Here is a 17,890-nt window from a genome sequence, read left to right as displayed (position 1 = left end):
TGATGAGTAATGAATGAAACGGTGGAATGAAGAAAGTGGGAGGAAGCGGTAGAACCCCGTGAAAACCCACGCACACGGTGTTTGTCCACCACAAAGTTCACTTGGCGGAAGCAGGGTTTGAACCCTAGACACCTAGAATCAGAGGTGAACGTCTACCACTGAGCCACCGCTGCCCCTGTTTGTACATAAATTCCCGAAATATTCCCATTTTTTGGGAATCTTCCCGGGAATATTTCCTAAAAATATTTCGGAAAAATATATTCCCGGGAATTTGTCAATCACTAGCTGAGACACGAGTAGACGCGAGACTGTTCGTAAAAATCTTGACTCGACTCGAATGTCTCGAAAACCTTTCTATAATTTTTAATATTATTATGAAGAAAGTATTCAGTCAGAAACAGCCTTCATTCCAATTCCAGCATTTATTACTTTAGAAAGGTACAGAACGGATAAATTTAATCGTTAATCTTTTGAAATCTAGATTTAATTTTGAGCCCAATTAATTATTAATTAAAACTAATAATTAATGTCGTGATATTTGATTGTGTCGTGAATAATAATAATAATAATAATAATAATAATAATAATAATAATAATAATAATAATAATAATAATAATAATAATAATAAAGATAATAATGCTCTGGGGGCATTGACGTGGGCATTCATTTATCTAGTGGAGCTCGAGCAAGGTACAATGACGGCTTCGGCATATCTCTCACTCGTTGCAGACTAAGTACAGGCCTTCATGACAATGTTCCCAAGGCTGGTGCTATTTTTCGGTTACATATTGCACTATGTCGTAAGGCCAGGAGTGTGAGGAAGTGGTTCGAGAAATGTTCAACAAAGTTCTATATCTGTTGACGGTGTGCGAATTACAAGGGGAATGAGGGAAATCCCCATTGGTTATACTGGATGTTGCTATAACCAAAGGAGATTTCAATCTATGTCAAACAATTATGTGCTGTGTAATTAAAATGCTATGAGTTCTTTCATCTGTTCTGTGTATGAAATAAATTATGAAGATATGCAACAAACAAATTACTACCAATACATGTGATCAGATAGGAATGTGTTTTGAAAGAAAGAAACGAAACGGTAAACATACATATCCGTATTTAACTTTACATAACCTATTCTAACCGATCGTAGCTAATCTAGGATAATGTAGGAAAGATCCAAGAAAGCAATTAATAATAATAAATATCAACATATAGAAATATATTTCGAAACAACAATGTTTCCCCAAAGTAACTTTGTAAACTTAGGATTTACGATTTAATTCTCTGCGCTTTCGGCATCTGAGACCATTTAGCCCGTCACGTTCGAGGGATGACATCCTTGGGCGAGTACTCTTTCCGGGGAAAGGGAATGAATGAAGGATTGGGGAAGGAAGGAAGATATCTGAGACCTAAGGTATCACCCCGTCATCTGCCTGGTGTGAATGTGGAAAACCAAGGAAAACCTCATTCAGGGTGGCTGGCCTGAAAATCTTTTAAACTTTTTCGAACGAGTGCCCCCACCAGGAATAGAATACGGGACCGCTTTCACGTAACCATATAAACGTATGATTGTCTATTCCATTTACATTGCGAATAGGCAAAATTGGAACAATATGGCATCGGAGTTGCTCAATTAGTTCGAATAAAATGTGTTGTTCGTAGCACAATCCCTTCAAGGGCATTTCCAAGATCGGGGCAGTAACCCACATGGTCGAAAGTAGTGTTTCCACGAAACGCGACTAGAGGAGACTTCAGGTTGTCTCGTCTCGTCCCATGTCTCGTCTCGTGGCAACGCTAGAGCGGTCGAGGCCCACACAAAAGAGCTGTTTTGCCAAGTGGTTAAAATTACAGCTTTTAACCACTTTGCATTGGTTATCAGCACAATACACAAAACGACTACAATCTTCCAATCAGTTTTTCTTTCAGAAAAATGTTACTGTTGGGTACATTAAGATACCGGGGGTACTGCTGGTACTATTTTATTTATTATTATATTATAGAAGTATTATTTTGGTCTCCCCGTGGGGGGCACTCTCAGAGTTCCAGGGGGGCAGCGCCACCAAAACATATCTGAAAGAAACACTGCTTCCATCAACGACTACTTAGTTTCGATCACGGGCGCCCGAAGGGAGGGGGCGAGGGTCCAGGCCTCCCCTTGCTCACGAAAATGTATGGGTAATATAGGGAACTACGTATATTAAATAATAGACGTAATATAGCAACCATGGAGATGACCCGATTAAAACTTTCTTCAGGCGATAATGGTTTTCAGTAATGAATTACTACGACAGAAATACTTGTCAATATCGTCGATACAGTCGAAAGGCTAACCTTCCCCACTTATTCTGAAATCTTTTTTTGAAAACCTCGAGCGCCACTTCAAAATATAAGAAGGCCTATGTGATTTTCCGATTTCAAAAATGGCTTTAGTTCGAATAACATCATAAAACAATACAAAGAAACTAAATTTTATGGTCAAACGAGAATCCTTTCAAACTCAGTACAGAAAAATGTTGACGCGTTTCTGCCTTTGTTCCGAACGAGAAAACTCATGAAACAATGGTTAGGTACTGATGAAATTGTCATTAAGAGAACTTGTATTTCTATAAATAATTTTTATACATAGATATAACAACCAGCCCTCGGAAAGAAATCTTCTCCAACACTGATCTCGATGAATGGTTTAACATTTTACTTGAATCTGGAACACTATCACAAAATATTAAACTTGAATCGATTGGAAAATGAAAATGAAAGCTGTTTGTAAGAATCATCTAAAAAATAACTTTAGGTCTTTCTTTGTTCTTATAGGATAGTCCTCATTTGAAATAATAAACGCTGGTATTCTTTCGAGGGCAATACTTTATTCCGAGTTAATAATTTTTTTAAAAAAAAAATCTAAAACTGTGTTTGCATTTTTGAGACATGAAACGAGACGAGGTATTTCAACAGACGTCTCGAATCGTCTCGGAAACAAGACTGGACATGTAGTCTATCTAGTATCGTGTCCCGTATCAAAGGGTTCTGTCTCGTCTCGTGGTAACACTAGTAGAAAGAAAGAAACAAATATGTAAAGATACATATATGACTACACACACGGATAAAGTAGTTATACATATATTTTAATTTTCTGAATACTTAAGCCCCACTAATATAAGATAATCTACGAAAAGTGCAAGAAAGTAATTATTAAGAAAAATATAAGCATACAGAAATGTATCTTGAAAGGGAAAAAAGCAAACCGTACCAGTCAAGATATGAACCTAGGTTGCCCACTCAACAAGCAGACACCTTACCGAATTATCCGCGGCAGAACTTGCAATTTGTGGTTTCGAAGCTTTATTTATTTACTGCGTGTTACGTAACGACGCTGCGAGATGTCATTACTAGTGCGGCCACATTTTTCAAGACCCATTTGTACATTCATTGAGGAAAAAAAGAGTGATTTCGTAAATCTACAAAACCGATCTTGTATATACAGGGTGTAACAAAAAGGTACGGCTAAATTTCATGGCTGGATTCCTTATGGGTAGACAATCAAAGGAGTTTAGATCAGTGAATGTCGGAAAATGCATCGTTACAGAGTTACGGCCATTGAGCCGCGTAATGGTGTGAAATAGTCACATTCTAGTCGCTCCTTAATGTCTCTCAACTTAAACCTCAATATCTCAAACTCTAATTAAGATAGGAATATAATTTTAGTAGCAATGTGTTTCTGAAAACAATGAAGCTTTCAGCTGATAAGCATTGTATCCCCAGGGGGGAAGGAATGCCATGCCCAAAATGTTGATGCGAAAAACAGAAAAAAAGTAAATACCTCCCATGTCCACCGTGGCACTCCCCAACATACATAAAAAACATATCGGCGGAAAGCATCATCCTTTAGAAATAGATACATATCAAAATTACCATCCTAGCTTAATTAGGGTGTGAGTTATTGAGGTTTAAATTTAGTCGCATTAAGGAGCGACCATAATGCGACTATTTCCACCGTTAGGCGGCTCAATGGCCGTAAATCTGTAATGATGCATTTTCCGACATATGGACATATGAACTATTTTGTTTGTTTAAACATAACGAATACACCCTTGAAATTTTGCCGTACCTTTTTGCTGTATATTTGTGTGTAGGTCCAACAGTAAGTTCCCAAGAATATAGATTAAATCATTCTTGATTTTAATTTACAGAACAAATGCTTTTTATGAAAGGAAGGCGCCTGCGAGCTAAAGATGGTTAAAGGCCGTAAATAAAATTGAAGATCTGAATTGCAGAACATCCGAAGTCCACCGGAGTACTTTTTGATATGTTTTTAGAAGAAAAACAACAATATTATACTTGGAATGCTATTCTGTTTAGTGAAGTTATTTTGATTTTTTTTTTTTAATTTTGATTTGGACTTGAAAAGCAAGTGAAAAGCCCTGAAACATAGATGCTAACATGAAAAACAGAAAACAAAAGTACGAAGAAAAAGAGTGGATTTGGGATGTTTTGCAATTCAGGTCTTCAATTCAAACTTCAATTGGAACTGGGGTAACTCGCAGACAATGGCTGATTTAACATGTTTGATAATAGCGGGTGTAATGACTGATTTAAGAACACAATTGATATGGCCTGCGTAGCTAAGTAGACAGCGTGTGTAACTGTCATTCTAAAGCTCCTATGTTGAAATCCCAGCCTAGATTAAGAGTCACTTTTTTTAAAGGAATTAAACATTGTAAATGAGGTTTGCGATTGATACTGAAAGAGATTTATCACATAAAGGTAGAAAACCCAATACAGACGCAGAGGAAAAGACGCAGACTGTTTATCCTTAAGCGTTTAAATTTAATTTATTCCAATGTCTTTCGCTCTTTCCTTTCCCTGTTTCCTTCTTTTCTCATTTTGTTTAGCTTTCTATAATTTTGCGGTCTCTGCATGACGCGTATTATTATTATCGTTTACTTTGCATTAATTCCTATCTCTTAGAACTTAACGTGAATGGAATACCTGCAGATTTATTTCGTGGTTCTTTCTCTAAGTGATGTTCTCAGATAGTAATACTTTTTCCTTCAAGTGGAGAAATAACCTGGCATATTATGTTTTCGGGTATGTATTTGCTGTCATGTTGGTTATTCAACTATCAGGCATACAGTGAAACTATACTGCTACTGGCAAAAGCTATCATTTCTTATATATCCAACATCCAGGTTCTAAATTTTCTGACTGAAGAAATATACAGAATCCTCTTGCTTCCTACAGCAATCACTACGAAGCATACGTTATTCGTATGCTACATAGGCACCGGCCTTAGATGTTACATCGTGCCGTTGCAGGATATCTGATATATAACAGTCTTCCTTATATATATATATATATATATATATATATATATATATATATATATATATATATATATATATATATATATATATATATATATATATATATATATGTGTGTGTGTGTGTGTGTGTATTACCTTCGTCAGCTAAAAGTATGTACACATTGAACTCTAATACAGAAAGTATTATAAAACATGCGTTTTCAGTCATACGTTTGCTGTACGTTAAGTTCAAAAACTACAAGATTTACAAGTATAAAATACGATTTTATGTGCACCGCTTTATATTTGTATATGAGATAAATGTACAATTTCCTCAGTGTACATTTATCAGCAAATTGAGATATTCTCTAACGGCAATAGCACAATGGGCTGGTACTCCAACCTACTGGAACCACACACTACAACACAGTCCCCGTTCTGGCGGACCGATCACGTAACATGGTGAGATACGTAATGTGATCCACAGCACTTCCAAAACAATAAGTACCTAGATTGTGGGTTGCAGACATGCACCCCAGATCATGATATGTGATAAGTCATGTTCAAGTTTTCTCATAAAATATGAAGAACTCTGACTTTTTCACTGTGATATGCTGAATACTCGTCCGAAAAAACACATTCTTAATCGAAGAAAGAGTTATAAATACATCAAGCATTCGCCCACAAGCCTCATGACGTTTTCTCATGTCACTATCAGTCAATTCGTTTGAAAACGAAGGTTTAAATGTAATTAACTGCAAATTGTCCTTCATATGTTTTTTTGTAATGTCGTGTTTGAAACATTCAATTCCCGTGGCAGTTTACGAGAGGTCTGTTTTGGCAAATATTGACAGACGCTGCAGCCTTCACATACGTTTCCAGTCTTTTTGGTAGTCGTTTTCAGCGGGGCTTATCTTTTACGCAACTAGTCGCAAATAGCATTTTCTCTCACCCTAAAATTATTGATTTCGGAGAGTAAGTTTTCTAAACCCTTACAGTGGTTGCTTTTCTTGTATGCTGTCGTTCGTGAGCCCACGTGCTCATTATGATCCGTTCCTCATGGTGTAGGTGGACTCATCAGTCATGATATAGATGTGTATCAGCACTTCAACAATAATAAAACAACAATACATTAACATTTCTGTAATACGTCTAAAGGGTAACGGACTTTGTCATCAATCTGTGCTTTTGTGTTAATTGCATATTTATTTCCTTTCAATCTTTGATTTACCGAATCACACTGCTCAACATAGTTCAAGTAGTCTCAGCTCCTTCAGCACTTGATGCATAAAACTACTATATTGGTTTGACAAAAATGTATTATACATTTTTGTACGAATTGTTGCGAATTAATTTTAGTAAACGCTAGACTTATTCTCATCTTTGTTATAGATGTGCAATTATATATTTAGCCGTAATGATATCATTGTTTAAATAATTCAATATGATTATGTGTTTCTTAATTGAAGATAAGACAGTTCTTTTTCTTTATATTTTGTTGATTGTCTTTGGTAAAGTTAAAAACACACTTCAATCTTGTGAAACGTTACTTCAACCATCAGTGTCAGTAATGATTCACAAAGTGTCCTCCTGCTGATTTTGATCTTAACGACGTTAATCAATCTGAGAAGTCCAGCTCTATTGCTAAAGACAAACTAAAGGCACTGATCGATTGTTAGTTAAGTTACACGACACACTAGACAGTGTAAGTACAGACTATCAATAGTTCAAGTGTTTATGAACTCTTACCATAATGTGATATATAAGCAACCTCGATGCTCGCCTCTGCCATTAACTCAAAAATCATTAAATTTAATATTTTCATGTATAGCAAATATTACAGTTTTAAATATTTCATCATATCTTTATGTTTGAAAATTAAAGAAAACAAATCTGATGTTTAACGCCCTCGGCTACCGTCGGCACAAGTAGTTACTGCTGCTAGTGTCTATATGACAAGCGGACGTAAACAGCAATTCTGTCTGTGCAAATTTTTGGAAATTGTGATGGATAAATGACCACTCTTTAGACTTAGAAAGGGATTCTAGATAATTCTGAACACAAGTGTACATACACCTAGTATTAAAAGAACGTCCATTAAAGTGATCGGATTATCAGTAACTCCATGTTACTGTGCGACGATGTATATATCACTTACCGACTGACGGTTAACGACAAATAAGCCCCATCATAATTGTTGCCTATTAGCAATCGTTGAAAATAATTTTAGCATGTTCATTACCTTTAAAATTTAAAAAGATTTTATTAGTGTGTACTATTCGATATTACCTATGATATCCAAAAGGCTGCGTAAAACCATCATTCTTGTTCTCGAGTTAGAGAGAGTATAAATTGACGTAGTTTCATAATACTCTCCTAACTTCATGGATCTACCATCAACTGACCTAAAAATAAAATTAGTAGAAATCAATACAGGTTAAATGTAATTCAGTATAAGTGGTTATTATGTCAATCTTACAATTATTTTCTTTGGTGTTAAGAGTATGGACCTGTATTCCGAGACACATTACTAATATTTAAGGTTTTGTGCAAACCACAAACGCAGGTCTGCTCTTAGAAATGCTATTTTCTTTAGGTCAATTCAACATTTTCTTCATTACACTGAATATCCTTGTAAATAAAATATACTGAAAAATATAAGGTTTAAATTGGACGTAATGCATGTGCTTACACTAAGCATCCTACAACGGGAATCGCTACAACAAAGTAATTGAAATAAAGCCTCCATGAAGCCATAAGGAATATCATGTGAAGCGGGGATAGTACATGGTAAAACTAATGACTGAGCTGGATTCTGGTAACGAATTTTACTTGGAATTTTAAAATTTTAGGGTTAATGATAGTTGAATTTGTATTAATTTGAGTTGAAAATAAAGCGGAATATTTTTTTTGGTTTTTAAATCCAAAGGAAATTTAGAACATACAGAAAAGTGAATTTGTATATTTCCTCCTATTTGGCATTGAATCTGGCTTAGGGAAGATTTTGTTATTCGACTCAATCAATATTTGTGTGTGTTTCTATACAATATAACGCTAGAAAATTTTCCATAATTGATGAAACATTGTATATGTCTCCATCGAATCTTAAGGTCTAAGCTTGCTGTGTGGTTTTAAAATCTATCAAGAAATTAAAATTGTAGAAAACATCAGATTGTGTATGTTTTCGTATGTACAATGTAATTAAACATTTTAGCAATATAACCGGTGTAACTAGTGATATCGAGCATATAAATAAAAGTTAAAATATATTTATATGTGTACATAAGAGAGATGGAAATGGCTATTCCCATAATTGATTTTAATCCCAACAAAAAAGTGGAACCTTTAAACCTCCATGAAGCCACAACCAAGGATATGTTCTTAAAATTCGTTTAAATGTCATCTACAGCCATCTAACTAAAGTTAAGAGAAAGTTCCACCCTGAAGTTTAAGAAAATCATTTGCAGTAGATAATGCAAATAAGAAAGCAACACTCTTTCTAAATGTTGGTGCTTCCAAAATTTAATATCAGACAGGAGCCAATACAATAAAAAACTATCGATCATTATCTGTAACTTGGTGCCATGTAAGAGTAGAAAGAACTCGCCGATGACTTAGGAAAATTTCATAAAATTCCGAGAAATAGCGTAGAACTTGTTTTCGTATAATATCGCCGCAACATTCTTGGATAAAATCTAAGACACACAATAACGGTTTACTCGAATATCACTAGACCACACATGTAGAATTAGAAACATCAGGTTCGAACTTGCCTGAATTTTGAGCAATCAGATAGCTTCAAATTAAAAGTTATAATGTGTTATGAATTGCTAACAAGCACAACTTCCGTTATTACAGAAAAATAAAGTTGTTGGCACTCAAATAGAGCGCTGGTTCTCCATGTCAGAAGAGTCGTAATGGAAATAATACAGAAGTACGTTTCAATTCATTAATAGATATAGTAGCTAGATGACAAATGCAAAATACTATCATTATTAAGAACGAGTATTAAAATCTCTATAAGAAATTCCGTTAACTCAGAATGACGATTTAATTGCGGATCAAATCCTAAATAAGATATGCAGAAATTAAGTTGAGTGCAGACCTAGAAAAAATACAGTTGCGAGTGAGGAATATACAGGAGCGGAACAAAAAAATCTAAAAAAAAGCTTTATACAAGACTCGTAAGTTTGGCCCTCCCTGTACAACGCGTGTTGCGGTTGCCGATCAATTTTTGTTTTCAATGTGTCATGTGGAGCTTCCTCTTTCGTCAGCAGTAACCCGTTCACTGTGAATGTCGTGGTGCGAAAGTGGTGTGGTAAAATGGGCGACCTGACAGACTTCCAAAGAGGCATGATGGTTGGTGCTCGTCTGGTTGGTGCTTCAGTGGCAACAGTGGCGAACATTGTGGGGGTATCGAAAGGCACTGTGTCCAATGTCACGAGGGCACACACAATTCATGGACAAACTACTCTGCAAAGCACAACAGTGGTCGAAAGACAATCCTGTCAGATAAGGACCGGAAGGCATTAAAATGGATTGTAGCAGCTAGAAAGAAGACCACTGCAATGCACATTACGTCTGAACTCAACTCCGGCTACAGAACCCGGTTTCATCGAAAACAATGCAACATGAACTTCAAAAAAAATCATGGCAGGGCCTCATTCCCCAAACCCCTGCTCATAGCAGTAAATGCAAAGTGGGTATCCAGTGGTGGAAGGACACAAGGCGTGAACTCATGAACAGTGGAAACACGTAATGTGGTCCGATGAATCTAACTTCATCTTGTTTCTAACAACCGGTCGTGTTTACGTATGGACAACACGGTCGCAGCCAATGATACAAACTTCTGTAGGCGACATGATCTGGTGGTAGCGAACAAGTGGTTTAAGAAAAGAAAAACCTAGCTGAAGATGTACATATTAAAAAGTCCAGGAGATAAGAAGCGCTACGAAATCGATTAGATTCTTGTGAAACAACGTTTCAGAAATAGTGTACGAGACGTCAAGACACTACTGGGAGGGGATATGAAAAAACACAGAAGGCTGAATAATGAATTGAGAAGACAAAGACAAAGAAAACTACATGGAACAGAAATGTGAAACAACAATGGAACTTCATGGGCGCGGGAAAAATGATCTGAAGTATTATGAATTAGGAGGAAAACTAACAAATGCCTACTCACATTTGGAATCGAAGATCAACAAGGCCATGTAGTCACTGACCATCAAAGATTGCTTAAAGTTATGGGAGAGTACGTAAAAGATCTGCATGACCAGAAGAACCGCCAAAAAAATTGCTATCGAAGCAGAGGAAGAAGTTGATGATGAATATATAGGATCCAATATATTGAAAAGTCAAGTAGTAAAAGCCATTAAGGACATGTGATTGAAAAATTCCATTGGGGACGACGACATACCAGCAGATTCACTGAATGGATTAGGAGACAATGCAATGAAAGTACTGACTTCACTTATTAACAGGATTTACCTGAGTAAAGAAGGGCCAAAGGATTTCTTCATGTTACAATGGTAGCATTACCCAAGAAAAGGAATGCAAAGAACTGCAGCGATCACAGATTCATCAGCCTTATTTCCACACTGTCAAGATAATTCACATTGTTCAGGAGTATACTGAACAGACGGTTGGAAAACAAGATACAAGAGATGTTGGACGAAGATCAATTCAATTCCGGAAAGGAAAAGGCACCAGAGATGCAATTGGGCTGATGGGAAATATCTCAGAACGAATTCTGGACGCCAAGAAAGGGTCAACTGGAGAGACCGACATCCCATTCTCAACCTGTACATAAGACAACGAGTCAAGATGCGCTAGAATGAAGGAGAAACCAATAATCTGAAGATCGGAAGAGGAGTCAAATGAGGATGTAGTATGTCGCCAGAATTATTCAACATTTACAGTGACTGGTTAATGAAGGAAGCATTAATGGGAACTGGAGATTTCAAGATTGGAGGGCAGATCCTTAAGAAGGTCAGATATGCAGATGATACGGTTTTTATAGCTAGAACCGAAGAAAGACTACAGGAGATAATTGACAAAATGGCAGATAGTGGGAACTATATGGAATGGAAATCAAGATCGAAAAATCGAAAATTATTAGAATATCCCGTGAAAATGCGCTCTTACAGATCAGAATAAAACAAAGAGTACTAGAAGATTTTGACCATTTCAAATATCTGGAAAGTATTTTGATAAAAGGCGCGTACTGCATCAAAGAAATAAGGTGCAGAATTGCCATAGGCAAAGAAACATTCAACAAGGAAAAGTCACTCTTAACCCTGCAACTCTCGCGCGGGGTAAATATGACTCCAGAGAGATATTTTTTGTTTGGCTCTCCTAGACAGTTGACAATTCTGACCCGGCCACCCTACTAGCTGTCTGTTATGTTGTCTACTTCAAGGCCAACAATTAGTTTACAACTCCAACATTTTTCGTACAAAAAAAATACGTTTAATATAAAGTGGGGTCACTGTGACCCCACGCGAAGGTTCTTGATATCTAAGACCTCGCGAGTGGTGCAGCGTTAACTAGCAGATTTAATACTGGACTAAGGAAGAAATTGATCAAGTCATATGTACGGGGAATTTTACTTTCTGGTTCAGATACTTGAACATTATGGAAGTTAGGAAAGATATATTTAGGGAACATTGAGATGTGGTCTTGGAGGAAGATGGAGAAATTAAAATGAACCGAGACTAACAAGCGCAAACGTTATAAAACGTATAGGAGAGAAGAGGACGACTCTGCCCACCATCATTCGTAGAAAAACCAATTCTATTGGACACAGCTTGTGAAGAAATTGTCTTCTTCATACTGCCTTAGAAGGACAGACAAAAAGAAATAGAGGAATAGAAAGAACAATAGCAGAATTGTCGATGGTTGAAAAAATAGAAGAAAATATTTGGAGTTAAAAGAGGAAACTGAAAATCGAGAAACATCGAAGAAACATTTCCAAGTCCAAACTGGCATGGACCTGGACCTCGAATATAAAAAAAATATTGTATACAACGCCAAATCTATTCAGCTTGATATTTATAATTGCGTTATTTCATTATTTTCGCAAAAATGGTACTTAATTTTCAAAAATAATTAAACGTTTTGGTTATACATTCACAGAAAACATTAATATACTTTGAAAGGAAAACTATTATTGCTTTAGAGTTAATGTAGATTGTTTCGTTATGTAACAACCATTATTATTATTATTATTATTATTATTATTATTATTATTATTATTATTATTATTATTATTATTATTATTATTATTATTATTAGTAGTAGTAGTAGTAGTAGTAGTAGTAGTAGTAGTAGTAGTAGTAGTAGTATTAGTATTAGTATTAATACATACGTTGTACTGAATTTTGCATCCATAAGATGTTCTGAACACAGTAGGACACAGTTGCAATAAAGTCCAATTTCTCGTTCGTCTTGATAACTTAGTATTTCAAAATGATCTGAAATGAAAGAGAAAGTTAAGATAAAGAGATTTGTTCATCGATGCTGCTTAACGCATCTTTTTCATTTGTATAATAATATGAACTATCAAATTTCAAACCATTTTACCACATGAAACAATCGTTTCCATATTGACTTGTCCATATTATTATACAAAGCTTGGAAACAATACTAAGCATACTCCGGTTCTAAAGTATTACAAAAGCATATTGTTGTAAATGACAAAACATAAAACTGAAACGGGACCTGTTTAAGGTATTGGAAGACGACTATGACATTAAGTACACACACGTTTGTATTTAGCGTCGATATGGACCAAGCGAACCGATGCCGCACTTTTTCTAGTTGCAAACTGCAACTTAACAGAATCCGTACACTGCATGTGTAATATCTTAAAAAATAAACACTTGTGATATTTTCCTAAAGAAAGACAGAAGGTAATTAGAAGTATCCATAATCATAAAATAATAGAGTTAAATCACAAAACCTTACTTCGGAACTGAACACAAGTTCTCACATTCAGTTATGAATAAAAAACTTTCTGATATGACATTTCAAGTTTTACGTCCCATGGCTATGCCCTTTAGATTCAAGGGGTTGGAGGGGGTGCGATTGCCTGTGGTAGAGCGTTCATGTTCGGTGTTGGGGTCCGTGGTTCGATACCAGCTTGTGCCTTGTGAATTTTGTGGTGGACAAACACCGTGCTCGTGGGTTTTCTCGGGGTTCTCCCGTTTTCTCCCCTTTTCTTTATTCCACCATTTCATTCATTTCTCATAATCACCGTCTCCTTTAGCCTAACCGGACTTTAAGTTTTCATTTAGTTTTCAAGGAGACGAATGATTAAGAAACTGACAAATTATAAAGTAATTGGAAATTATAATGTTAGCGGAAACTTAAAAGCATAATATTATTCACAACAAACACACATATGCTGAGACTGAACCACGGATTCTTCGCACCAGAGCTGAGTGCTCCACCTCTATTTTTTTAACTCGCTGAAACAGAAACATTTGTCCTCAGTTCTACTTAATATATACTCCACTGGATCCAATGCACAACGGACATAAACACAGAAACATTTAGAAAAGTTAAAAATCTCCACACAGTGACACAAATCCCGAATGAGTTTTGACTCACGATCTAAAATCTACAAAATTAACGAAGAAAGTTCCGTCGCTTTCTGCAGATGTCTGTGTTCAATTGGCGCTCACATAAAGAGCTGAATTCAAGATATAAGGCGAAGGTCAGTTGTTAGTGTATGTATACCCAACATACTACCTGGTTGTGGCAATTTAGTTACACCGTGAACTTGCATAAGGACTGAGTCAACATGGGATCTCCATATAGTGTCATAAGGACGTGTATGCTATGCGAGTTGAAACTGGGGTGAAACGCCACTGCTGCAGAGCGGAAGATATGCCAGGTTTTCGAGAGGGTGTCGTGACTACACGGACATTGAAGCGTTGGCTTAACAAGTTCAAAAACAGTGACGAAGCACCGTACGCTTACCCAAAAACTGTATTTGTAATGTATTATCTGTCAGGAAAGTAAATGTACACCTATTTTTCGAGTCTGGCATTCCTGCTCTCCATCCGTGGAGAATATGAGAATTAAATCAATCAAATGTTTACTGAGGGGCAAAAAGGAAAGTTTAATCTGAATAAGACATTGCAGAGGGACACAAGCTGTGAATACGAATAGTGCATAGTGTAAATAAAGGACGACACCAAAAGAGAAAGCCAGAAACAGCTGTTAAACTTAGAAAATAAGTAAAACTTGTTGAAGTGGGAACATAAAACACAAATACAACAAATACGCCGACAACTAAACGATCACCATGCCATGATCTTGGTGTAGTGGTTAAGGTGCTGGCTTACAAATGCAAAGGTCGCCAGTTCGAATCTTCGGTGAGGACTTTTTTAACATTTTTTGTTTATAATACATGCAGCTCATGAGAGATGGTAAAAGAGGTTGTATTTAGTCTTTCGTAGCAATTATTATTGGTAATGTTTAGTACTGATAATAATTTTTTGTCTTTGCGTATTGCTTTTATTCTTTTCTTCATTTCAAAAGAGAAGAATATTAGAACAAAAGCCACCAAAATTCCTCATATTTTGAATGTAAACGCCATTTGCAATTAGTAAAGAATAAAAATTGAACGTTCCGATGTAGCTGCAAAAAGTAAAAAGAAAAACATGGAAGTGGAGTGTTCGAATCCATACTCATGGTAATTAAAAATACAATTTCTACATGCCTTACACCTCCCGACCACGTTTCTACGTTAGCAAGTAAGAGGTTTGTGTTTAGGTCAGGCTGGTCAATACGTTTTGCAAAGGGGCCCGGTTTATCTCTGACGCACCACAGATGCGAGAAGGGAGCAAAACACTTTTTCTCTCTCCCTCTGTGTGTCTATTTATCTATCTATCTGTATATAAATAACGCTATTTGTGAATGCCACAACCACCCTAATTTTCAGCGGATTGAGATTAAACTTGGCACAAATATTAATTGTTGAAATATCTTCAGTTCGTTAACCAGAATAATCAGACGAAAATGTTAAAAATGGCGGCCCTTTAAACTCTTAAAAACTTATAAGGGAACCAAATTTCGCCCATAAAGGGGTATTCAGAAAGTTTGAATAACTTTTCCTCTTTTACTGAAATATATGGGTGCAGAGACTTATTGAAATGTTGGACCCGATTAATCGCATAAAGAATGATCACTCCCTTTCGCTACGGTCAGGCTTTTTTTTTTTTTTGCAGGAGGGGGTTATTTTTGTATCGGAACAAGATGATTGTTAGTGATGATAAAAAGTTACAACATTGAAAGTGAAGTAACTTGTGAAACGTGTTATTTGAAAGAATAATATAATAAATGTGCTTTCCCCTAACACAGAGAACTGTAAATCATATATTTCGAGTTCGGGAGCGTGAATGGCGAGGAGTGTTATTTGATTTGGTTTTTAGTAACACATTGCATTGCAAATAAAGGTAGGCAACATTAGTGGTAAGTAAAATAATAATAATAATAATAATAATAATAGTAATAAAAATAATTGGTGTTGTTTGTGGCAAGGCAATATCTTCCTCAATTCTTCTTCAAACGTAATGATTGTAACGCCATATCTCCCTTACAACCAAATATTAGCAATTTATATCGAGAGAACGGGAAACTGTTGAGTGATAGGAGCAACGTTGGACAGTACGCACTCATAGTACTCAGAAAAATAAGTGATTTCAATCCAAAATGAACAAAGAGTCATTGCCATGGGTGGTCATGGAGCCAAGCAGAACCCTCTTTAGGCAAAATGTCGATAACTTATATCGGAAGAACAGGAGGTGATAGTGAGATGGGACCAACGTTGTACACCGTGGACCCATAAGGCGCATCGAAAAAAATAGGGGGCGGGGCGCCAGCCAGCCTTACTTATTTCCACATAATAATATAAAATTATATTGTCGAAATACACACACGAGTTAGCTAGTAATATTTCATATTATTATTTTTATTATTATTATTATTATTATTATTATTATTATTATCGACAGCGTCTTTTCATTACGTGTGCATGTTTGACATGAAGCCAAAGAGAAGATCCATCATTCGTAGAAAGAATAAGAATAGCCAGTTACTTTAATTGTGAACGACGGCGGAAAATACGAAAAGAGTGACAACCTTAGCGAAAAGAAACAATACTTTCTCTCAAATGGATAAAAAATCAAGCCGAGATAGATTAGAACTTGCATGGACGGCGCAAACAGCCAGTTCATTGTCCACTTTTTTTTAACTGACTCACCGAACGTGTTTTAGTAACTTACTTATTGCTAATTTTACTTGCTTCACTCGTTTAACTTGCTTTTTCTAACAACTTATAACGACAGGGACACGAACACAGAAACATCGAGGAAAGTTAAAAATCATAGATGCTCTCCAGCCGGGAATCGAACCCGGGACACCATACACCAAAGGCGCACGTGCTAGCCACTAGACCAGCAGGCAGGGCACTGCTCACTTTCTGTGTCGTTAAGGATAACGACCACTGTATTGCCAGCTATCACTTCAGTGGGTTGTATACTATGATCACATGTTTCTTCTTTCCTGGAAGAGTTAAACCTACATTCTATGTAATACATGAGGTATTTAGACCTACATGCTCTTCATATAATGTAATAAAAGGGCCATGCTGGAAATAAGAAAAAGAACATTCCTTGGACAAAACGGAAACTATTGGCATCAGAAATATTTATCTACGAGGCATGCGCAGTAGTATATTTCAGAATAGTTACAGTTTAGTTCAGTAAACGAAGAAAGGGGTATAAAAAAGCAAATATGTCGCGTCAACGAGATCGGCCAGTGTTGACAGAGGCGGAAGCAGATGTGTAGTAATAAAACAACTTGGTTAAATTGATAATTGGTTCTTTATTTTGTAGTTGATCGTATCACAACTTTACGGGAGAGCAGAGAAAGACTTACTAACGCTGTCATATAGTAAGCTTTAGTAACACGATCATACAGACACAAATGGATGTAACTGTGAGTACTACAACTTGGATTTAACGAAAGCCGATTAGATATTCAGTAGTTTGCAGGGTTGTATAAGACACAAAAAGTTAAGACACAATACAATTCTTCATACCTCAGCTTCCAGTAACTAGATACATGCAATTTCTGGATAGATACTGAAACTGCTGTCGGATTTTAATACATAACGTATTGCAGGATACAAAATGCTTTGCATTACTTGTTTGTTTGTAGACAGCTACTAGCTTAGTGTTCTGAAAGGTTGTGTATAAACTAGGGATAGTCAATTCCGGAATTATTACTTTTCGGACTCCCTAAAGTAAAACCGGACAAATTCCGGAATTCGGGAAATTCCGATTTTGCAATAATTCCGGAATTCGGAAAAATTCGGAATTTAGAAATTTCTGATTTCGTTTACATTCCGGAATTCGGAACAACCGGATTTTTTCGAAATCCGGAGTTTTTCTCAATTCCGGAATTTTCTAAATTCCGGATTCTTCCTGAGTTCCGGAATTCTTCTGAATTATGGAGTTTAACTGAATTCCATAATTTTCCGAAATCCGGAAAGTGAAAGTTCCGCTTCCAAAAAATG

The 17,890-nt window shown here is 36.2% G+C and overlaps 1 protein-coding gene across 2 annotated transcripts in view; it reads right to left on the bottom strand.

Moving 5' to 3' along the window:
* Positions 1 to 17,890, bottom strand: part of LOC145688938 (uncharacterized) — a 344,877-nt gene that overhangs the window by 87,309 nt on the left and 239,678 nt on the right. For both annotated transcript variants that reach the window (XM_081763105.1, XM_081763106.1), the window contains 2 exons: positions 12,671 to 12,776; positions 7,591 to 7,706 (listed from right to left, as the gene is read on the bottom strand). In XM_081763105.1, the coding sequence (XP_081619231.1) occupies positions 7,591 to 7,706; positions 12,671 to 12,776 (222 nt within the window). The remainder of the gene's footprint in view (positions 1 to 7,590; positions 7,707 to 12,670; positions 12,777 to 17,890) is intronic.

This window comes from Thermobia domestica, chromosome 7 (assembly GCF_964235325.1).
Source record: "Thermobia domestica chromosome 7, izTheDome1.hap1.1, whole genome shotgun sequence".
Lineage (NCBI taxonomy): Eukaryota > Metazoa > Arthropoda > Insecta > Zygentoma > Lepismatidae > Thermobia > Thermobia domestica.
The sequence above is the reverse complement of the archived record's forward strand: the minus strand, read 5'-3'. Positions and strand labels throughout refer to the sequence as shown.